At 38.1% G+C, this 21,787-nt stretch overlaps 1 protein-coding gene across 2 annotated transcripts in view; it reads left to right on the forward strand.

The window, feature by feature from the left end:
* The window catches only part of rad50 (RAD50 homolog, double strand break repair protein), a 34,072-nt gene that overhangs the window by 3,309 nt on the left and 8,976 nt on the right, over positions 1 to 21,787 (forward strand). For both annotated transcript variants that reach the window (XM_042008445.1, XM_042008444.1), the window contains exons 7-27: positions 121 to 249; positions 437 to 602; positions 1,029 to 1,087; positions 1,304 to 1,438; positions 2,521 to 2,727; positions 3,491 to 3,673; positions 3,879 to 4,036; positions 4,149 to 4,324; positions 4,562 to 4,799; positions 5,940 to 6,129; positions 7,476 to 7,602; positions 10,013 to 10,206; positions 10,794 to 10,904; positions 11,119 to 11,211; positions 11,419 to 11,532; positions 11,956 to 12,083; positions 12,327 to 12,428; positions 13,718 to 13,840; positions 20,000 to 20,085; positions 20,201 to 20,343; positions 20,539 to 20,672. In XM_042008445.1, coding sequence (XP_041864379.1) covers positions 121 to 249; positions 437 to 602; positions 1,029 to 1,087; positions 1,304 to 1,438; positions 2,521 to 2,727; positions 3,491 to 3,673; positions 3,879 to 4,036; positions 4,149 to 4,324; positions 4,562 to 4,799; positions 5,940 to 6,129; positions 7,476 to 7,602; positions 10,013 to 10,206; positions 10,794 to 10,904; positions 11,119 to 11,211; positions 11,419 to 11,532; positions 11,956 to 12,083; positions 12,327 to 12,428; positions 13,718 to 13,840; positions 20,000 to 20,085; positions 20,201 to 20,343; positions 20,539 to 20,672 — 2,996 coding nt within the window. The remainder of the gene's footprint in view (positions 1 to 120; positions 250 to 436; positions 603 to 1,028; positions 1,088 to 1,303; positions 1,439 to 2,520; positions 2,728 to 3,490; positions 3,674 to 3,878; positions 4,037 to 4,148; positions 4,325 to 4,561; positions 4,800 to 5,939; positions 6,130 to 7,475; positions 7,603 to 10,012; positions 10,207 to 10,793; positions 10,905 to 11,118; positions 11,212 to 11,418; positions 11,533 to 11,955; positions 12,084 to 12,326; positions 12,429 to 13,717; positions 13,841 to 19,999; positions 20,086 to 20,200; positions 20,344 to 20,538; positions 20,673 to 21,787) is intronic.

Consider the following 21,787-nt stretch of genomic DNA (forward strand, 5'->3'; position numbering starts at 1 on the left):
TCAGTATAAACAATATAAGTATCAGTATAAAAAATAAATATTCTTTTTTTTTTTATCGCGTGTGAAAACATGTGAATGTATTAGCAATCCTTATTACTGAATTTTCCTAAACATTTTCAGAATCGACTCATGGATATTGACATGAAGCTTGGGAAAGTGATGAAGCTGGACAATGACATAAAGGCCTTAGACAGCAGGAAGAAACAAATGGAAGAAGACAATAGAGAGCTGGAAGAAACAATGGAAAAGGTAAAGCAAATGTATATAATTCATGTCAACACATCTGACTTTTACCTTTTTAAAATTAAATGAAATAAAGACTTAAATTAGAAATGATTTCAGACCTGCATTTGACTTATTCCACTGTTTTACTTTGCTAAGCTATATTTATTGAATTTCAGAGCCACTCTGAGCCAGTGAACCGTGTGTCTTGCAGGTGTTCGAGGGTTCAGACGAGGAGCTGCAGGACATTTACCAGAACCACCAGAGAAATGTAAGAGAGAAGGAGCGGAGGCTGACAGACTGCCAGAAGGAGCTGGAGAGAGCTGGTAGAGAATATCAGAGACTCAACAGAAACAAGGCTGATCTCTTGGTAGAGCAAGGTATAAAAAATGTTCATTTTAAATCATTAACAAAAATTGATTTCTTTTTAATGATTTGATAAATGAAACGTATATTAACAGGTGACAGAAGACTTCTCTGTTGAAACTGGAGAAAACCATTTAATATTTAATTTCATAGCTTTTAGAATTTAATATGCCAAGTTGGTGCAAATTTAGTGAAAAGAGATGGATGTTAGAAAGTTAAAAACAAGTGAAGATACTCCACCCTTCTTTTTTTTTCCCCCTGCGTTTTGCTTTGCTTTTATGGTAATTATATATTTTTTGCTGTGCTGGCAGAATATCAATATCCGAACAGATTGGGAATGGCGATATGTTGTCCTAAAGGCTTATCCTTCAATAAGAAAAGGTGAGATAAAATGGTTTTATAAAATGATTTTTAAATGAATCACCTTATTTTTCCCTCAGGTCGTCTGCAGCTGGAAGCTGATCGCCACACCCAGAGCATAAAAAATCGTGATTCTCAGGTGAGATGGCGAAAGAAAAAGTAAATAAAGACCACAGTTGTACTTTACTACTACAAGTACTCCTGTCGTTTACGCTTTTGACATCAAGTTGTTTTCACTGAATGTCGTAATGAATGCCATGTGATGTAAGAGAGTAGATGATCTTCCTTTCATTTATTTCATGTGTAACATCAGAAAAAAAAAGTTTCCTTCTCTTATGTCCCTTCTGTCTCACAGGTTCGCTCTTTATCATCCTACCTGGACATGGAGGGATACGACCGACCGCCATTCACCTCTCTGCAGCTTGAGAGTTTCCATCAACATGTCACACAGAGACTGGAGCAGGAAAAAGAGACACTCAGTCAGGTTATGGTAAGAGACGCTCTATTTAAACTAAAACACACAAATAACTACTCAAGCGGTTTTTAAAAAGAAATGTATAAATGAATTCATTAATCTTAATACCACCCTTTAAAATAATACTGCACATTACCATTTTTGTAAATGTATTTATGACCAAAACATTTATCAGTAATGCAGTAAAGATATAAAAGATATAAATGTGTTGCATTTAATTTCGGTAATAAGGTTGATATATCACTCTTACTATCAAGGACAAATAAATGGAATCTTTAATCATTTTGTTGAGCGTCTTTCTAGTGAATTACTGATTAGTTCTTTCTTATTCTTTTTGGATGTTTAAAAGATCTGATAGTGGCTTTTTTTTTAATGTGACAAGCTGAATTGAAAGTTGTTGTGTAAGCTTCTAAAGATAAGTTACCAGATTCTTACTTCTGAGCACGCACTATGCTTGAAAGCAAGAATCTAATAAATACTAGGCAAACATAGAGTATGCTGCTTACAGCAGAGTTTAGTAGCTTACAAGCAGTCTATTGGTTATGCATCACGTTTGCATACTTCTTAGCAAACATCAAAGCCTTGAAGGTCTTTCCCATAAAAATCTCATCCATTTTGCCAAATGGATGAAAAAAGTAATTACTGACCACACACAGGTTGATCATAGCATGAGCATGTTTGTCTCCACCCTGCTTATTATGAGTGATGAAAATCTCACCAACACATTCCGACACAACCAATGAATCCCCCCAGTTCTTCTACAAAATGTGATGGTGGTTTGTTTCTATAATTTATCTTGACTGTCTTCAAAAATAGCCTCAGTGGCTAATTATTCACAGTCTGGAGCCTAACACATGCATCTGCAATTATTACTTTTCATCTCAAAACACCCTGTGAATTTGGGGATAAAAAAAACAAACTTCCAGACAAAATACATCTTCTTTATAACTCAGAAGTTTCTGGGCTTTTTCACAAGTTACCATATCACATTATCTAAGTTGCTTTTAAAATTCTACATCAGCCTGAAGAACCGCTGATAAAGATGGTGTTCATATTCATAAGAATTTACTTATATACTCATTATTTTGTCCATATAGGCTGATCTGCACGAAAAGGAGCAGCAGAAGCAGCAGTCTATTGATGAAATGAGGGATAAGAAGACTGGTCTGGAGAGAACAGTGGAGTTGAAGAGAGACATGCAGGGAAAGAAGCAGCAAGAACTGAGAAGCGTCAGGGCAGATCTGCAGAGACTCGAGGGTTCATCTACCCGGCTGCAACAACTGGAAAGTGAATTGGCTAAAGCGGTGAGAACACACACACACTGGCTATTTTATACATTGTGGGTGTGCTGATAACTAGAGGAAGCTCTTAGTGCAACAGTTTATGCTTTGTATTAAAATGTGTGTCTATATGTATTTCATGTGACTACTTGTAATTGGATGCCACTGTCCCACTCATACACATCAACATAAACATGCTGACAGTGTTGCACACAACCAGTAGTAGGTCAGATTATACTGCTAAATCCATAGTTGCATTTAGTAATATTAAAAATCTTATGGAAATATAATTAGTCATTACCCAGTTTAACCTGTTTCAATCACGTGTATTTCAGCATAGGGTGATGACATACAGCAAAGGATGACAGTTTTGGAATTGAAACCTGTAGCTTTAACATGTGTACATGGAGCACCTACTCAGTAGGTTCTGCTTCCTTTTCTCTGTTGTTTTTCCTAAACATCAGACTTGACTAAACCATATTGAGGCATGTGTGGTGCATAGGCAGACCTTCAGTGTGGCCCAGAATACATTTGTGTCTTCACTGGAAGACTGTGGTCACCTGTATGCCAGACAGGATCTGAATGAATGATCTGATCTCAGTGCTTCCGAAGTGTATTTACCCCTGTACTTTATACGTGTTCAACAGTGATCGGATGCATTTTACTAACAGGTGTAAGAAGCCTTACATTTGCTGGGATTTTCCTTAAATAACATGTATTTCAATGTTGATATATGCTGAGCAGAATGCTGTTTGTGTGTGTGCATGTGTGTGTGTTGCTTTTTCAGGAGCGTGAGTTGCAGAGTGCAGCAGAGAGCTCCAACGTGGACGAGCTGAAGACTGAGATTGAGGAACTCCAGAGAGAAAAGACTGAGCTTGACCGCACACAGAGACAGCTCGACCAAGAAATGCAAATCCTCAACACACACACAACTGCCCGCACACAGATGGACATGTTGAAAAAGGATAAGGTATGGATTATCTCAGAATGCTATGAAACTTTTACAGAAACACATTACTGTACTGCTTTTCCTACCTAATGTCATCATCTTGTTCTCTAAAGTTAAACTGCATGTGAATCTAACTTTGTTTTATTATTTCTTCTCTCTGACACGTCCTGTTGTCTGTCTTTTCTCTGTTGTCTTCCCTCTTGTTTTTCTTCTGTTGTTCATCCAGACAGAAAAAGAGGAGCAGGTTCGGAAGATCAAATCTCGTCATGGTGAGGATCTTGTGTCCCTCCTCGGCCATTTTCCCAACAAGAGAGAGCTTGAGGACTGGATTTACTCCAAGTCTAAAGAAATCAATGGCACCAGGGACAAACTTGCAAAACTCAAGTTAGTAAAACATGTTTATATCAGAATAGCTGCACTTTGCAATAAAGATCTTAAAGAATATGTTTGTTTCTGGCAATGGGCACTGTTAAGTTTTTGTTTTCGTAAATCTTAGTAAGGACTTGGCATCAAGTGAGCAGAATAAAAGCCATATTGCCGCTGAGCTGCGTAAGAAGGAGCAGCAGCTAGCCAATGACCAAGAGAAGTTCTTCAACGTGTGCGGAAGTCAAGAGCTAGAGCAGGACCTTGGAAAACTACAAGAAGACCTGGAGAAGATATCCAAGCAAAGAGGTAAATGGTCAGAAAAAGAAAGGAGATGGAGCTTCTGTAACATGTTTGTTGTTTAATTTAAACTTAAAATAGACCTTTTTCAAAAATGGATGATTGTTGAACTTAAGGTTCAGTGAAGAGGTACTTAGAACCTGTTACCATCATAATTTTGGACAAATACTCGTACATTAAATTCCCCCTAGTAGTAATAATGATTGATTGCTTTTGTGTTCTCCTTGTCAACTTGTCCTGGTATAGCTATGTTAGCAGGAGCCACAGCAGTTTACACCCAGTTCATCAGTCAGCTGACAGAAGAGAGGGAGCCCTGCTGTCCTGTGTGCCAACGAACGTTTCCCTCTGAGTCTGATCTGCAGGAAGTTATCAGCGACATGCAGTCCAAACTACGTCTGGTGCCGGACAAACTGAAAAACACAGAGCAGGACCTGAAAAGGAAGGAAAGGAAAAGAGATGAGATGATGACTCTCAGACCTGTCAGGTATTTGTATTCCTGTCTTTTTTGTTAGGCAAGATTAAAGCTGGTGAGTGGGCCTATGAAGAGATGTCACATTGGTTCAAATATGTACATGTCACAGTGTTTGAAAGTTTTAATGCCTTGAATCTGCCAGTGTAGATTGCCTGAGGCAGTGGTAGCCTTGTGGTTACAGAGTTGGGATTGGGTCTGGAGAACCTGGGTTCCCTGGGCTGGCAACTAAGGTAAACCACTGTGGACCCCTGAGCAAGGCCCTTAACCCCCAGCTGCTCCCTGGGCGCTGGAATCTGGCAGCCCAGCGCTCCTAGCAACTAGGATGGGTAATGCAGAGGAAGAATTTCCCAGCTGGGATTAATAAAGTATAATAAAATAAGTTAAATAAATTGAAACTTTTCCACACTTTGGCACATTATAACCAGAACTTTAATGTATTTTATTGGGATTTTATTTGACAGACAAACACAAAGTATTTTTATTATTGTGAGGTGGAAAGCAAATGAATACATCGTTTTCAAGTTGTTAGAAATATAAATTCTGAAGTGCGATCTACATTTGTATTCAGCCCCTTGGACTGTGAATCCCCTAAATAAAACCCAGTTCAACCAACTGCCTTAGAAGTTGCTTAATTTATAGAGACAACCCGTGTGTAATTAATTCTCAGCACAAATACACTCTTTTGCTAATGCTTCAGTAGTTTGGGAGAAGATGTGCGAATTTGTCCACATGACAGCCGCTCAACACCAATATAAATATCCTTCCTAATAGATTTAAAATAAGTCTAATAATAATGCTTCATATGAACCAGGATTAGGGTATTTTCTTGTCTTAATTTCCCTAACTTTTACACACATCTGGTTTTGTGAAATCTGTTCCACTAGATGGAGCTAAAATTCTTGTATGATCTGGGTCACCTCATTTCATCTGGTGTTGAGCTGAGCAGAACGTCAAAGCTGAGCAATGTTCCAGCAGCCACTGTTTATATTTATTTTAAGAAAGACTTATATGTCTAAACTTTTTATTAGTTAATGTGAGAAATATGGTGTTCAAGAAGAAGAGAGGTTTTTGGATATGTTTTTTTATTAACATAACAGACCCCTTGTTCTCTGCTTAAAATGCATTTATTATTTTGTCTTTAATGTCTTTCAGAGAGTCCATTGTACAGTTACAAGAAAAGGAGCTGCCTGAGTTGAGAAACCGTCTGCAGAGTGTTAACAGAGAAATTGAGAGACTCAAGACAGATGTGGAAGAGCAGGAGACTCTGCTCGGTGTCTTGATGTCTGAGGAAGAAACAGCCAAGGCCTGTCTTCAGGACATATCTCTGATGGACAGATACCTGGTACCTTCCTCCTCTCTGCATCTTCTGACCAGCTATGTCCACTATTTCTGATAAAGACAGCCAGTACTCACTCTTGAACTTCCATTTCTGATGGAGGCAGGAAGGTCATTATTAAACTACTGAACCCCATCTAATTTATTTTGTTTATGACATTTAAAGGCAAAATAAGTAGCATTGACACACCTAGTGTTTCAAATCAGAACTGCAGTCGAAAAGAAAAACACGGAGAGCATTGATCCCCCCCTCCCGTCCTCCCCCTCGGAGAGTTACACGTAGGTCGCCGGTTTGTGAGCGGACGGTTCTTTTATACAATCAATGGACGGAGAACATAGCGCCAGCAAACATCATGATGACGAGCGAAGATGATTCACACACACAGTAAGGTGGTATGCTAGCGCTAATTTACGTTAGCATAAAATAGAGTGTAAACAAAAGCTACATTAATCAACAAATGCCACGTAGCGGCAGTTTTCCCTTAGTCTCACTTTAATTAATTTGATAGTAATTTCATAAGTTTATAAGGACAAACACAGTATTCACTTGGTCCAAACATCATTACATTTGTTGTTGTAAACTAACAGGCCACCAATATCCTCCACTAATACATCCATACACTCACACAACTTAATGAGTGCCGATAAATAAATTAGACTAAAATCTTTGTAAATCAAGATTAATTTTTGGTTAATTTAAACAAAATTCCTGTGCTTACCTGTCGAGGAGAAACTTTGCCAGCTCAGACTTCTCCACCTTTCAAAAGATTCTCCAATATTGATCCTCGTTTTATTCCATTATTGTTCCTTTGCTTTTTTATCAGGATGCCGAGGCTTTTTAGGTTTTTCTGAAACTATTTGTGGTCTGCTTCTTTAACTAGCTTCCATACCTGCACGCTGCTGCTCTTTTGCCAACATAAAATACCAAATGCTGCCTTGTTGTTGTTAAGCCACCGTCGGGAATCGCATATGATTGGTTAAGGAACCAGGAAGTTGGAAAGAGCAACACGGTGCACCCAAGTTATTCCGGCACGGAACTCTTATTTTGAAGGAGAAAAACTTGACAAAGACATTGTTGATGTAGGAGACAGATTGTTTGTAGGGAAGCTTCCGTTTATCCCTCCCAGCAAATGAGAATGTTTAAAAAAAAAATTTTAAGGAAAAAATCCCAATTATTCAGCCTTTAAGGCCCCAAATTTCCACAATTCTTTTCTCTATTTGCTTCTTATAACATCAGATTTTCAAAAAAGCAAAAATTGTGAAGATTTTTGTTTTGCTGGTGTTTCTTTGGCCTTGCATTTAATGTGCGTCTTCTCATGTTTTTCTTTTTGCCTCTGTGCTTATTTTTTCCAGATGGATCTTAAAGAGGTGGAGAGGAAAATAGCTCAACAGACAGCCAAACTCCAGGGGGTAGACCTGACCAGAACTATCCAGCAAGTTAGTCAGGAGAAGCAAGAAACTCAGCACAGACTTGACACAAGTAAGACGTCACCATTCACAAACATCCACCAAAATCAAGAGGCTTTTTTCTTGGATATTTGTTTACTAAGACTTGCTAATGTGTGGCTACAATCAGAAATTATGCTGATGGGAGAGTCCGGTTCAGTAGGTGACATCCTAAATCTGTACTGATCCACAATCAAGTGCAGCCAACTCATTTCAATAATAACCAAAGTGATCTAGTAAATTTTTCTTTGACACCTTAGTTTTAGAACAGTTTAGTTTTAGCTTTCATGTTGCATCCACACACTCCAACCCCGCACAAGAGTCTCTGTTGTGAGAAAGTGTACAGCCAGTTTCTGCTGTGCATACACTCTGCCTGATGCACATAACATGTCAAGGACTTGAGCTGAATTTACACGTGTGCTGAGTCTGCGTAAGGTCGGTTCTGTCGGATAGCTACACAGAGGCTCGATATGCACTTCTTATAGATCTGACCTGCACCCCTGCTTGCACCACGATTATGGGGAAGTGCTCTCTTGTGATTGGTAAGTTTGTGATTATGTGTTTCCGGATTTCTGAAGCTTCTCGCTGAATTTGTGCAATAACAGAGGGGGAAAAAAAGCAACTCAACACCCTAACCCTACGCTTGAGTACTCGAGAACATTTCACCAGCGTTGGCCCTACTGTACGCAGACACCATGCGAGTATAAATTCAGCTTTATACTTCATAAGCCAATTAAATTCTTGGGGTCTGATCTGAAATGACTAAGACAGAAAGGCAGAAATAAAACAGCGGGAATACTCATCCAGTCATAAATGTTCGGTGGTGTAACACCCGCATTTAAACTTCAGGCTAATTTTATTAGTACCACCCTAGGGCCACCCTAGTTTCCTACTGGACTGTTTCTAAGTGAAAATTCTTTCCTCAGAACTCTGTCCCATTTATGGTCAAAATGGAGGAGGTTGAGGAGGGGACTGTCCAAAGATCCCTGGCTCTTGCCTAGAAAAAGTTATTGCAGTCAAAATGCAGTTCTTGTGTGGACTGTGCTTAAAAGCTTGGTCTAGGTCATGAAGCCAACTATTTGAGAGTAGGGCTGGGTGGTATATGAAATATACTTGACCCCGAGAAGTTTTACATACTAGGGGGTTGCTGTTGGTGGGGTTGGAGCACCCCCTAATATAATGTTTTGGGAAACACTTATTAATAGTTTGAGTGCAGGTCCCGGATTCAAATGAAAAGTTTGTTAAAAGGGAAAAATTACAATGAAGTAACAGAGTTCACTTAAATCCTACTGGTGTCTTTTTATGCATGATAATGTTAAAGTCAACATTTACAGTGTTTTAGAGAAAATTTCAAAACATCTGGACTCACTGATAACTGCCCTTAGTTCGTTCAAGTCATACCTCACACATAGAATAGAATAAATCTCCCTGAGTCACTCCACCTCAAACCAACACACAGTCATCTAGTCCTTGGCCCCATCCTCTTCATTCTCTGCCTCATCCCCCTTGAACAGGTCATCAGCCACCATGGTTTTTCTTTTCATTGTTTTGATGGTGACACTCAGCTCCACATCAGTGCCACAGCTGCAGCTCTAGCTTCATCATCATCATTGTCATCCCCGTCACAGCTCACCATGTGTCAGGAGGAGATAAAGCTTTGGATGGAGCACAATTTCCTCCAGCTCAACAGCTCCAAAACTGAAGCTATCCTGGTGGGCAGTCCTCACCAGACCAAATTGTCACTCATAACCAGTATCTCCTTCTCTGGCTCTAATATCTTCTCTTGTCAGTAGTCACAAATGTTGGTGTAAAAACAGACCTTCAACTTACCTTTGAATCCCACATCAACCACCTCTGCAAGACCTCATTCTATCACCTCCAGAACATTTCCAAACCCCAAAAGGAGGGGGTGGGGGGGTACATTCTCATAACACAATATATATACACACACCACCACAAAGAGCTCCTCACCCCACAAAACACAACACATCCTCTCCACTCCACTCACTCAAAACCACCTTCACAGACCCAAGCCTTTTGTGGAACACCCTCCCTGACACCCTGAGGGCACCACAATCCACTGATTGTTTTTAAAAAGATTTTAAGATATTTCTTTTTAACAAAAGATGTGGCTCCCTCTCTTAGACAACTTATATTTGATATCTTTAAAAGGTGTTTACTTTAAAAAAAGTTTTTTTCATTTTTTTTTCTTTCTTCAGCCTGTAGCCCTTTGAGATCTTGCGATATAACGGGCAGTTTAAATCCAATTTATTATTATTATTATTTATAAGTTGTGTATCAGGTTGAAGTTGTGATATCAGTTATAGACCATATTACCCAGCCTTAACAGAGAGTGATCAATTCTGCGACCTTAATTCAACCATGGGTTTGCTAATACAGATTATAAGTTCTTTGACTTCATTTTTTGTTTTGCTCCTTTCCAGCATCCAGCAAAATGGAGCTGAAACGTAAGCTGATCCAGGACCAGCAGGATCAGATTCAGATGCTAAAAAGTGCAGTAAATGAGACGAGAGCAGAAAAGCTCCAACTCAGCAGTGATATGCAAAAGCAGCAGCAACTGGAAGAGCAGTGTGTTGAGTTCACCACAGAGATACAGGCCTTAACCAGGGACATCAGGGTAACTTTTCTTTTGTCATGTTTTTTTTTAAAGGGATTCCTTTTGTGTGTGTGTGTGTGTGTGTGTGTGTGTGTGTGTGTGTGTGTGTGTGTGTGTGTGTGTGTGTGTGTGTGTGTGTGTGTGTAATAATATGATCACTGTGACAACCCCAGAGCAGGCTGTATTTTGTCCGTCTCTGGGGGCTTTAACTTTTGCTTCCAGCTCTGTCTCCTGCTCTGCCTCCTCCTTTCTCCGCCTCTGTCCTCCTCTTCTCAGGTGGCCAGTCTGCTGCTCCAGTCCTCCCTCGCTACCTGGCGGGGGCGTGGCCCGCTTGGGATTAAATACCAGGCCTTTCACACCTGCGTGCTCTCTGCTCGCGCCAGCCCGCTCACCTGCAGCACTCCTTTTCCTTTGTTTGTGCACTCATTAGTTTGTCCACTCTAGCTTTCACACACACCTTCCCACAACCAACACTCCCACACACTAATGTTAATCTGTTTCCATTAATATCCTAAAATCTTACTGTGTCTTTGTGTTTGCAAGGTTAAAGGAAATGACATTTTGTATTCCATGTTATTTACTTCTCCTTCCATGTTTTGATTATTTAGGAGGCAAAGGAACAACTTTCACCTCTGTCTACTGCTCTGGAGAAGCTGCAGCTGGAGAAACAAGAGCTGATGGAACGCAAGAGGCAGAGGCAGGAAGAAGGGCAGGAAAAGGTTGGTGCATATTTGTTTCTTTCTCACTCTGCTCTTAAAATTCCCCCCTGCCCATGACATTGTATTTTAAGAAGACTCAACGGTTTCAACAAATTTATGTTATGTGAAGTCAAAGAATCAATACTGTTATAATATTTCCACTAATGTTTATGCTGTAAAATATCTTTGATTGTATGCCGCCTCAGTGAAGTCACTGGTATAACTTTATTTACAGATTAATGCCATTAAAGAGAAAGTAAAGACAATCACCACATTGGAACGAGACATCACTAAATATATTACTGAAGGAAAAGAAGAATACAAAGAGGTACTATTTTAACGAGTGTTGTGCTTGGTTCATTTGTGGCAGAATGTTGATTTAAACGTTTTAAATATCTTCATGAACACCTTAACTTTTGTTGTTCTTTGAAAGACATTATTTTTCTCATCTATATATGTTGTACAATAAAAGCCTCATAATCATTTTTACTTCTTCATTTTGAGTGCATTGATCAGCTGTTTGTCATTGCTTCAGCAAAAAGAGTCAGAGCTTCAAGAGACCAACACTCAGCTCCATGAAGCAGAGAAGCACAGAGAGCGGATTAATAAGGAGATGGGAAACATCCGTCAGGACATTGACACTCAAAAGGTCATTCACAGTTATCAGTAGCTTTTGGAACTCAAAGATTTTAGTTAAATTCACAGCTGTAAGACCTGGTTTAAAGAAAACCTTTTCATTTTCAAAACCCCCGGTGAACAGATAACAAAAAAAACTGTCTTCCTTTTCTCCGACAGAAAGAATAGTGTGAATGTTTAGATAAATTTAGATATTTGTTTGCTGCAAGTTCTTAGTATGATACCAGACAGTACAGTAGTGATACTTTTAGCATTGTTGTCAAATAACATTTCTGGATTGGATCTGGCTTGTGGCCTTTCTGTGTGAAACTTTATTTTTACTTGTCTCTCTGTGCCTGCAAGTCTAAAGCTTCATGTTAGATTAAGTTATCATTCTGATAAATCTTAAAAGGTAAAGATATTAAGATATTTACATTTTTTTAAATATATTTCAAAGGTCCAAGAGCGCTGGTTACAGGATAATCTGACCCTGAGAAAGCGTGTTGAGGAGTTGAAGGAAGTTGCAGCCAAACACGAAACTCTCATGAAAGACATGGGCAACATGCAAGTCTTGCAGCTACGCCAGTAAGAGCTTTGCTCTGTTATCATGTTTTCAAGCCAAATTAATCTGATTTTAGTCCCGAGAAACTAAGCCGCACAATGCGTGCTGAGCGAACTGTTCAAGATAGCCCACATCTTTTTAATCTCCCCATCATATTTTAATGTGTAACAGTTATGCATGGTAAAGCTGTTTGTGAAATTAGAAGCTACAGGAAGAGGCATGAATTTTTCACCAAATTAGGTTTATATTTATCTATTTATTTTCAGAGAACGCCGCGAAGTAGAACGCAAGTTGGAGGATTTGAAGAAGAACCGCAGTATTGCACTGGGACGCCAGAAAGGTTTTGAGGAAGAGATACTACATTACAGGTGATAAATGTACAAATGTTAAGAGAGCTGGCCTGATATCAGCTGAAATATTAATTATCACAACAATCCAAGACTGATATGCATTCACCAAGCTTGCATTGACACGAAACACGAAAAGAACATATCCAAAACTTTAGTGGCAGCAGAACTATCATGTTCATCAACTAGCAGGTTTTCCTGTTATGTAAAAAAAAAAAAAAAAGAAGAAGAAAAAAAAAAAGCTGCCACCAAAAGTTGCTTATCTCTGTCTTGGAGTGATGTGAAATGTTTGATCACAGCCTGTCAGAGGTTTCTGTCTTTTTTATTTATTTATTTTTTGTACAGGGAGCTAAAGACAGTCTGACAGATAAATAGCACAAGATGGGAGAATAACCTGAAATTATCTCACCAGTACAGTTGCAGACACACTCTTTCACGAATTCTTTCATTTGCTCCAGGTCAATAAACAACACAAGCATTTACCCATATACAAAACAACAATACCTCAGTCTGTAACACAAATATATGTTTTATAATAATAGACTTTTGATAATACATCAAATATGTTATGATTTTATACACATACAAATCCAGTTTTGACAGCCTCTGTGCACTAAAAACTCCTTGCACCCCCTGTGATCTGTAATGTTCTTCTTAAGGCCCATTTATGCTCCCTTTACATACAAAAAAAAGAATGTTCGTTTCAAACTTCACTGCTCTCATAAGTTCATGACTCCCTTTTGTTGTCACGGGTGTTAGCCAGTATATCCATCAGAGGGCAGGTCAGAGTTCAGAGTTCACCTCAGAGTTCCAACGTCAGATTCATACAATAACAAACATGGCGTTGGTGGATAAGTTCATAATAATTCTTAGAAAGAGGCGTAAAAGGAGGCGGCGCAGTCGACAGTGGTAGTCTGCGCGTCCACTAAATACATCGTAGCCACTTCTTCTTTGTGGATTGCACATCAACTATACGTCTTGAACACTGCCCCCATAGTTTCCAGTGGTACTACTCCATTTGCTGCATTAGGGAACAGATTTGCAAGGGTATCAAAAATGGACCAAGTTACACACGTAAACGAGAAGAGAAGATGGATGAAATGCTTTGTATTTGTCTTTTGCATACAGCACTAATGAGTCTTTAAAGGGGCACAGAACCCAAATTAGGAACACTGCTCTAGGTTGTGGGCCAAATTGAGCAATGTATGCCCTTTTTATAATAACCAAGCAAGTTATGGATTATGTGCAAAGATATTTGCCTGTCGCCATTCAATTGAAATTAAGATTGATTTTAAATGTATCCCTTACAGAAAAGAAATGCGGGAGGAGCAGTATGAAAAAGCAGACGAACGCTACAAAAACAAGATGATCACAATGAGGACAACAGAATTGGTCATAAAAGACCTGGATCTCTACTACAAAGCTCTTGATCAGTAAGTTTTAACCCAAAGTTATGTATGCACTTTGTGGTTGGTCAGTTCTACATCCCACTTTAAAGTTGAGAAAAATTAAAAGTGGTCATTCTAAAGGAATGTCACGCTAGAGTAGGATCACTGTTTTCAATGGAAAAAGAAATATATACAAAAATTGATTAATAAAATTTGAATTGATTCAAATTGAATTATCTTTAAATTTTAACTCTAAAAGTAAGACATTGGTTTACTATATCAAACAAACTGGTTACTCATATGTCATTTCAATAGAAATTTTGTTGAGTCTGAATTGAAGCATAATTAAATGTTGATGTCACCTAGAATAATTATTTTACTATTCAATAAAATAAAAAAGGCTGCTTAGTGCATACACAAACGATCTCAGTATCTTTAGTGCTTTTCCTGGTATGAGACATGTTGGTTGTCTTGCTTACTAAGCCTAAACCACAAAGTTTTTAGACCTTTCATCGGCAGCAACATTAGTGGGAAGTGATGTCAGAACTTCCACGTCACAAATAATTCAGAATAAAAACATTTGTTCAGTCATTACGGTGTCAACGAGTTTTCTGTTGGCTGAAATAGTACTGTATGCATTGTCCTGCCTTTTTGTTTCACAATTTATACATTTTTCACCTTCAAAGTGATAGCCTTTTGTGTAAATGAAATCATAATAACAGAGCGTTGGATGAGTCATTTTGCCGTTAGTCTGCCCCTGCAGCAAGCCTTAGTCATCATGCATTAAAATGACAGAAGTTATGACTCATAAATAAAATTGACAACATGCAAGGGATTGACAAGTGGTTGTGGTATTCAATGTACTTTCACATTATTTTTATTAAATAGGGGCAGGGGTGATATATATATATATATATTATTACAGTAATCTGATTACTCTCAGATAACTGATTTCTATTGCCAAGTAAATGCACTCAGTGTTTTATAAAAATAGTTGAATGTCTTTAATATAAAAATAAATAGGCGGTGTTACACAATTGACTGTAAATGAATCGATATCGAATTGGATTGGATTTAATCAGAATCTAATCAAAATAGGCTGTTGTGAATTGAATCAAATCGAATTAGGAAATTAGTGATTATACCCAGCTCTAAGGACTGTCCGTCCCTTAGTAACCCATCCCTCGGCAGTGGGTAATTTTTGCCGCTAGGCGCTAACAGATTGAAGTTAGCATCTTTAGCCAGTAGGCATGGATCATGTCCAGACCAGGTGCTGACCAGTTCTACATACCTGAGATTCTTTGCTGGATATTTGCCACTGTGATAGTAACTGGACCTTGTTCCAAGAGAGAGCTGTGGGCCACTCTTAGTTCTTTTGACCGCTGTGCTTCACTGTTATGTGATGCCTCCTTCTCCCACATGCTTTTCCAGTACTGGTTAGTGTCCAGCCTTGGTGGGTTAGCATGTGTGGTATTAGTACACTTTAGCTGGTTTATTTTTCCTGGCATCTATTTCGCTTGTGTAGGAGCCATTATTTCTCTTCCTTATTTGGTCCAAGCTCATCATGGTGGTGGTATTTGTTTATATTGAGAACGGCACAGGTGACCTGGATTCCCCTCCACTATTGGTGGCGGGCTGGAGGGGAAGGGCATATAGGCGTGGAGACGACAGAGCACGGTGTGCTTGGGTAGGCTGAGAGCAACGCTAAGAGGAACGCTAAACAACTTAATGCCTGGACATATATCTTACCTGTTTGTCATCACAGCTCGACCTCCATCTTTATCTTTTCCACCTGCTGCCGTATACCGCCATTCTGGAATACAAGTAACCATTTCTCTTATGCAATAAGTGGGAGCTAACCCGAACATACCTTATCGTCTGGACAGTGTTTCATTGAAGCGTGTTATAACCAGGATCCCCGTACCCAGAGCGACTAATAAAGGATAGGACCAGATAGTCGCTACAGCTTGTGTATCTCCTCAGTCGTGCAGCCAGTGCTTGGAGTTTTTTTATTGATGCTCTTAAAATGTAGAAGAATCTGCGTTCAACATCAGAACGGCATCTTGGTTGTCCAATTTTAAAATGCATCTTAAAACTCACTTTTAGTCACTGGCCTTTGGCCCAATAGGAGATATGATTTTTTTTGTTTAGACTTTTGTATTTTATTTTTGTTTTAGCTATTATTAGATTAATGTTTAAGAAATTTAAAGGAAACATTAATTAAACTTTTAAATAGTTTTCATTTTAAACCCATGCAATCAAGCTATATTTTGTTCAAAGATTAATTTACAATTTTGAAAGTTGTCTAAACTTTGGAGAAAGTGTTTCTTTGAGGAAGTGTATGTTCAACACTTAAGATAATATCGGAGAGGAAAGCATGAGAATCATTTACTCAGACTTGTGGGTTGTTTAAACCATCCTTCTGCTGTGTTATCATGATTGAAAACCGGCCTTAGCACCCCTTTGACAAATTATGTATCCATGACACAGTTTCTGTCTGAATACGCAGAAAATATTTTCTTGGTAAGATTTTGTGATTTGACAGTGAACAAAAAATTGAAATGAATCAGCAAACCAATGTATGTGCGTAATAGGGTAAAAACCAAGAAAAGACTGATGTGGCTGAGAACGTCTGAGAGTTGTAAAGTGATTTTGTGTGAAAATTCAGGCCAGTGTACGAACAGTATGTTTGTTAAATAAATGACTTACTAGGTCTACAGTAAGGTTGCAGACAGTACAGAACAGTTGCTAATTCCCTGTTTCAATAGCTTAAGCTGTTAGCGTAGAGGTACAGTGTGTAAGAAACTTTACTGTCCCTTTTCGGGAAATGTCAGAAATGGAATAAAGGAAGAAGTGATTACATTTTGGGGGTGATCTGGGTCACCGTCTGTATTCAAGATCTTTTCAGGCTGGAACCTTCCTCTGCCGTCCTCGGGCTGAGTCCGTGGTAGTCTTAGTGGTGGGGTGGCTTGGGTTCATACACAGGGATTGCGCCTGATCGCTCAGGTCTCTGGGCCTCCCTAGTCTGCCTCTGGCCTCCGTAGGGTTTTTTATTTATTTATTTATTTTATGGGTGTGTCTTTGGTACTTTGGTTGTTGTTGTGATTCATCTTGTTGTTGTCTTGGTTATTTTTTTAAGACTCCTAATGACTGTTAGCTTAGTTTGCCTGTGAAAGCTGTAAGAAATTTTCTGTTTTGTTTCTGTACAGGTGTAGCAGATTGTCGCTGTGTAGCTGGTTGTCTGGTGTTAGGTTGGATTGAAGCGCCGTTGCTTCTATCCACTGTATCTTCGTCTCTACTTCCTTTTTTTTCCCCCCTTTCCTTTTTATTTCTCTCCATTACCGCCTTTTTTTTTCTTCTTTCTTCTGTCCCCTCCAGTCAGGTCCAGCAAGGTTACACTAATTCTATAATACTAAATAAATAAAGATAAAACAATATATTTATAAAAATAAAGAAATAAAGAAAGGAGATTATCAAGAGGAGCCTTATGCCAAAAAGCTCCTCTTGACAGAGCAAATTTGTTCTGCTTAACACAGCAGGTAGACCATCATTCTGTTTGCTACAATGCTGGACAGGACAAGTTTAAAAAAAAAAAAAAAAACGAATGAATCGTTAATGTCACTACGTTATGTTGCCTGGCAACCAATTTTAAATTTCCGTAAGAAGTTTTCACAAGTTCGTGTCTGACAATGTAACCATGAATTCTCAGGACCAAATTTCCAAGCTGTTCATGTTTTACCTCCATGTAGTAAAGTCCTCCTACTTTAGTACAGATTTAACTGGTGTAAATACGGGCCCGTTTGCAAGAAAGCTCTGATGTTCTGAGACTTGAGAACGTAGCCAGTGCACATGAATGTGTCATAACTGTGTTTGGGTGAAAGCACCTGTGGGCACCTGAGCAACACTCTTAACCCTAAACTGCACCCTGGGCACAGAGAAACCGAAACATGCTTCAGTACATGTTTGTTTTCATTTCCATATACAATAAAACCACTGTCTGTAGTATATTGTTCAATGTTAGGGTTACAGAAATATTGTAGAGATGGCTTATAGTCTTCTCCTCACCCTATCCTTTATAGATTTTTATGATGCATTTTTCAGCAGGACTTGTCTCTTTAATGTTTCTCCATTATTGTTTTTCTTTTAGAATATTCCTTAAAGATTAGGCATCCATCTTGCATCCTACCTGTACTGTGAGCTCTCTCCAGTTAGTTAAACGTCAGTCCTATGTTGACTGTTGTTTTTTTTAAATCTTGCTCTGTCCCTTTCTCTCTTTCTTTTTCTCTCTTACTTTTACATTTCCTTGCAGAATCAGCCAGTGTGTTGATATAGACTTGCTAATGTGTGATGCGGGCTGTCTGTGTCTTTATTTGCAATGAACAATTAACCCAGTAATTTCATATTTGTGGTTGTGCATGTGGCAGCGTCTGTGTCTTTAAATGCCAAATGCGATGTCTACATTTTCCTACTTTCTCAGCACCTCAATCAGCTGTTCATTAAGTGTAATAAGAAGATCAGTTCTTCCATGCTGTTTATAAAAGCCTTGGAGGAAACCCTGGTGTTACGTTAACATACCGGACACACATATTCAGCCTGTTGCTCAGTGTGCTATTGTGCAGTTGAATAATTTGCCTTTCCAGATTAAATGTTTTTCTTGGTCTTAGATTTTGTGAGATAATTTTTTAATAAAGTAAAGTTATAGTCTTGTGCAACTTAAATATTTTTTTTTTTTGTTTGAAATTTTTTTTTTTGTTTGTTTGCTTGTTTTTTATAATTCATGTTATGACTGATTCAACTTATACTCCAGAGCTATTTATAGTCCAGAAAATACAGTGTGTGTGTGTATATATGTATGTATATATATATATATATATATATATATATATATGTATGTATATATATATATATATATATATATATATATATATATATATATATATATATATATATATATATGTATATATATATGTATGTATATGTATGTATATATATATATATATATATGTATGTATATGTATGTATATATATATATATATATATGTATGTATATGTATGTATATATATATATATATATATGTATGTATATGTATGTATATATATATATATATATGTATGTATATGTATGTATATATATATATATATATATATATATATATGTATGTATATGTATGTATATGTGTGTGTGTGTGTATATATATGTGTATAGATAGCTCATGCAACACATGTAATATCAAATTGTATCACTGCAATTTGAAGTGTTGCTCCACCACTAGACACACTGAGAACTGCTAAATACGCGGCAATGTTGGCCCATTCATCTAGGATTGCTAAAGCTTTATATCTTAAGAAATGTTTGCACAAAAGAGAAACTGGGTTTTAACTTTCTATTGCCTCCACTGTAAAAATGTTATGCTTCAGTACCCCAAACCAACATTCATTTGTATTTCAATACAAATGAAAACTTTTCATAGGCTCAAATGAAATCCAACCATGTCATGTTATATCTTTTTGTTTTATAGAACGCATGCCGCACTGGTAGTCAGTAGTCATTCTTTACATCTGTCAAGTAAGCAGTTAAATTCAACAGTCACAGTAGGTCTGATGGATAGATAAAGGTTGCTCTTGTTCCTGTGCCCTTTCATCTTTTCTTCATGATGCTTAATTATCTATATATGGTCTTTTCAGGAAACCCTGCATATTGTATCATCACTCTGGTGTTTTCAAACCACATTTGTTTCTCATTAGCAAGCTAGATCTTAGACAAAATATTTCTTGGTATGCAGGAAAGCAGCATACAGTTTGCTGTCCACAAATCGCCTATATCAACATATCATATACAAATATGAAACCGATTTTGTGGAAAAAAAGTTTGTTTTCATTTTTTAACCAAGTTTTAAAAAATTGGAAGCCATTAAAGCTACATATGCAGCAACAAACCAGCTTGACCTACATAAAACTTATAGATAACTATCTATTTATGTCAGCTTGATGCTGTTTGCATTTTTGCATTTGTGCATACCCAAATGCATGCATGCCTTAAAACTTTAGTTTTAATATGGCCTTTGGCCTTTTTGTTGTTTTTTTATTTTTTATAAATATTTAACAAAAGTAAAGCTTATTAGAAGTTGTTTTCTGGATGAAAATAGCATCTTGTCCAGTATTGGACTTGAACTTTTGTTTTTGTTTTCTTTTTCACTTTCACAGAACCATCATGAAGTTCCACAGCATGAAGATGGATGAGATTAATAAGATTATCAGAGACCTGTGGCGCAGCACCTACAGGGGTCAAGGTGCATCTCAATTTAAAACAATATGTACTGGTATATATATTTAGCAGAATTTGTACATTGTTCTTCTCATTCCTCCCTTGTTCAGCCTTTTTTTTGTCTCTGGTCTCTGGTGCAGATATAGAGTATGTGGAAATCAGGTCTGATGTTGATGAAAATTCATCTGCTGGAGTCAGGCGGCGGGTTTACAACTACAGAGTAGTTATGGTGAAAGGAGACACAGCTTTGGACATGAGAGGACGCTGCAGTGCTGGTCAAAAGGTGCCAAAGAAAAGTATAAATATATAGATGCTGGCACTGAATAAAAGTATTTTATGTATAAAGTAAAACTGAATTTTTCCCTGCATTATGGGCAGATACCTTAAGTTAATGTAGGTGTTACATTTGTTATGTATATTCCACTTTTTTTACTTTGTTTTTTTTTTTTTCTCCCTAACTGTGGTCATATATGTCCAGGTGTTGGCATCCCTGATCATCCGCCTCGCTCTGGCAGAGACATTTTGTCTGAACTGTGGGATCCTGGCCTTGGATGAGCCCACCACCAACCTGGACAGAGAGAACATTGAGTCACTGGCACACGCCCTTGTAGAGTCAGTACATTGTTTTAGCAAATTGCTTTTGCATTAGCAATGCTATCAGGTTGCTTTTATGTTAATATATGGTGCAGTAGATTGTGGGGAGAACACTACTCAGATCAGAAAATAAAAGTGCTCATGGTTTTATGTATTTTCAACCAAGATGCCACAGTATTTGACATTTCTCAGACTTACGGACCTAATGCGTTCTCTACCTACCACTGTGTCATGTTAACTACACCCTTCTGCACATTCTTCTGAAGCATTTGTCCCATTACGTCTTTCCAGTTAACAATACTTAGCCTGACGATAGCTGCTCTGCTCTTGGTCTTTGCCATAGTAAGAAGCATTATACCACAAGGTTTATTTCCCATGTTTTAGTGCACCAGCAAATACTGCGTTTGTTTACCCTTAAAGCAAATGCAGATTCTCTTTTAGCTAGCATTTCAGCTAGCAAACATGGATGCTACTCTCCATTTCTCCAAATCTGAATTTTAATCTCAATTATGATCTGTGTTTTCAACTATCATAAAAAATTATCCAATTTTTTTGCTCCATCTCAGTTTACTCCTCCCACAGCCCCAACTGCTTCGGTTTTATTCAACACGAGATGCCAGCACCTCTCAAGTTAGACTGAAGAGTCACGACTAAATAATCCACCAGCTCTCAGAGACACTAAGCGATAACAAACTTTATAAACAAACATAACTTTTTTTTTTCTCATCAAAGACCAGTGCTCAGTTAACACAGTGAACAACCCAGGATTTAAGAAACTCATCAACACTTTGGACAAATGGTATCACTGCCATGTCATCACCATGTTAGTGGAGTGTCTCTCCTTGGCCTGCATGATGAGTGTGGTGAGGGTGTTGTGAAGGACGTGGCTATAGTCCAATGTTTCGCCACCGCTGCTGTGGTCAAGTTGCACCATAGAGCCGTATATAAATGCCACTACATTTTATTGACGCAGATTTCAACGTGAAAACGAAATGTCTCCAGACTCATTTTTTCCAGATCACACCAGGCAGAACATAGCTGCTGGTCTGAGAAAAGCAATAGCTACTGGGATCTGGGTGGAAAGACACCACAGACACTTGCTTTGGGCTTAAATACGGCCAACTGTCTTTGAC

Source organism: Melanotaenia boesemani, chromosome 15 (genome assembly GCF_017639745.1).
Source record: "Melanotaenia boesemani isolate fMelBoe1 chromosome 15, fMelBoe1.pri, whole genome shotgun sequence".
Classification (NCBI taxonomy): domain Eukaryota; kingdom Metazoa; phylum Chordata; class Actinopteri; order Atheriniformes; family Melanotaeniidae; genus Melanotaenia; species Melanotaenia boesemani.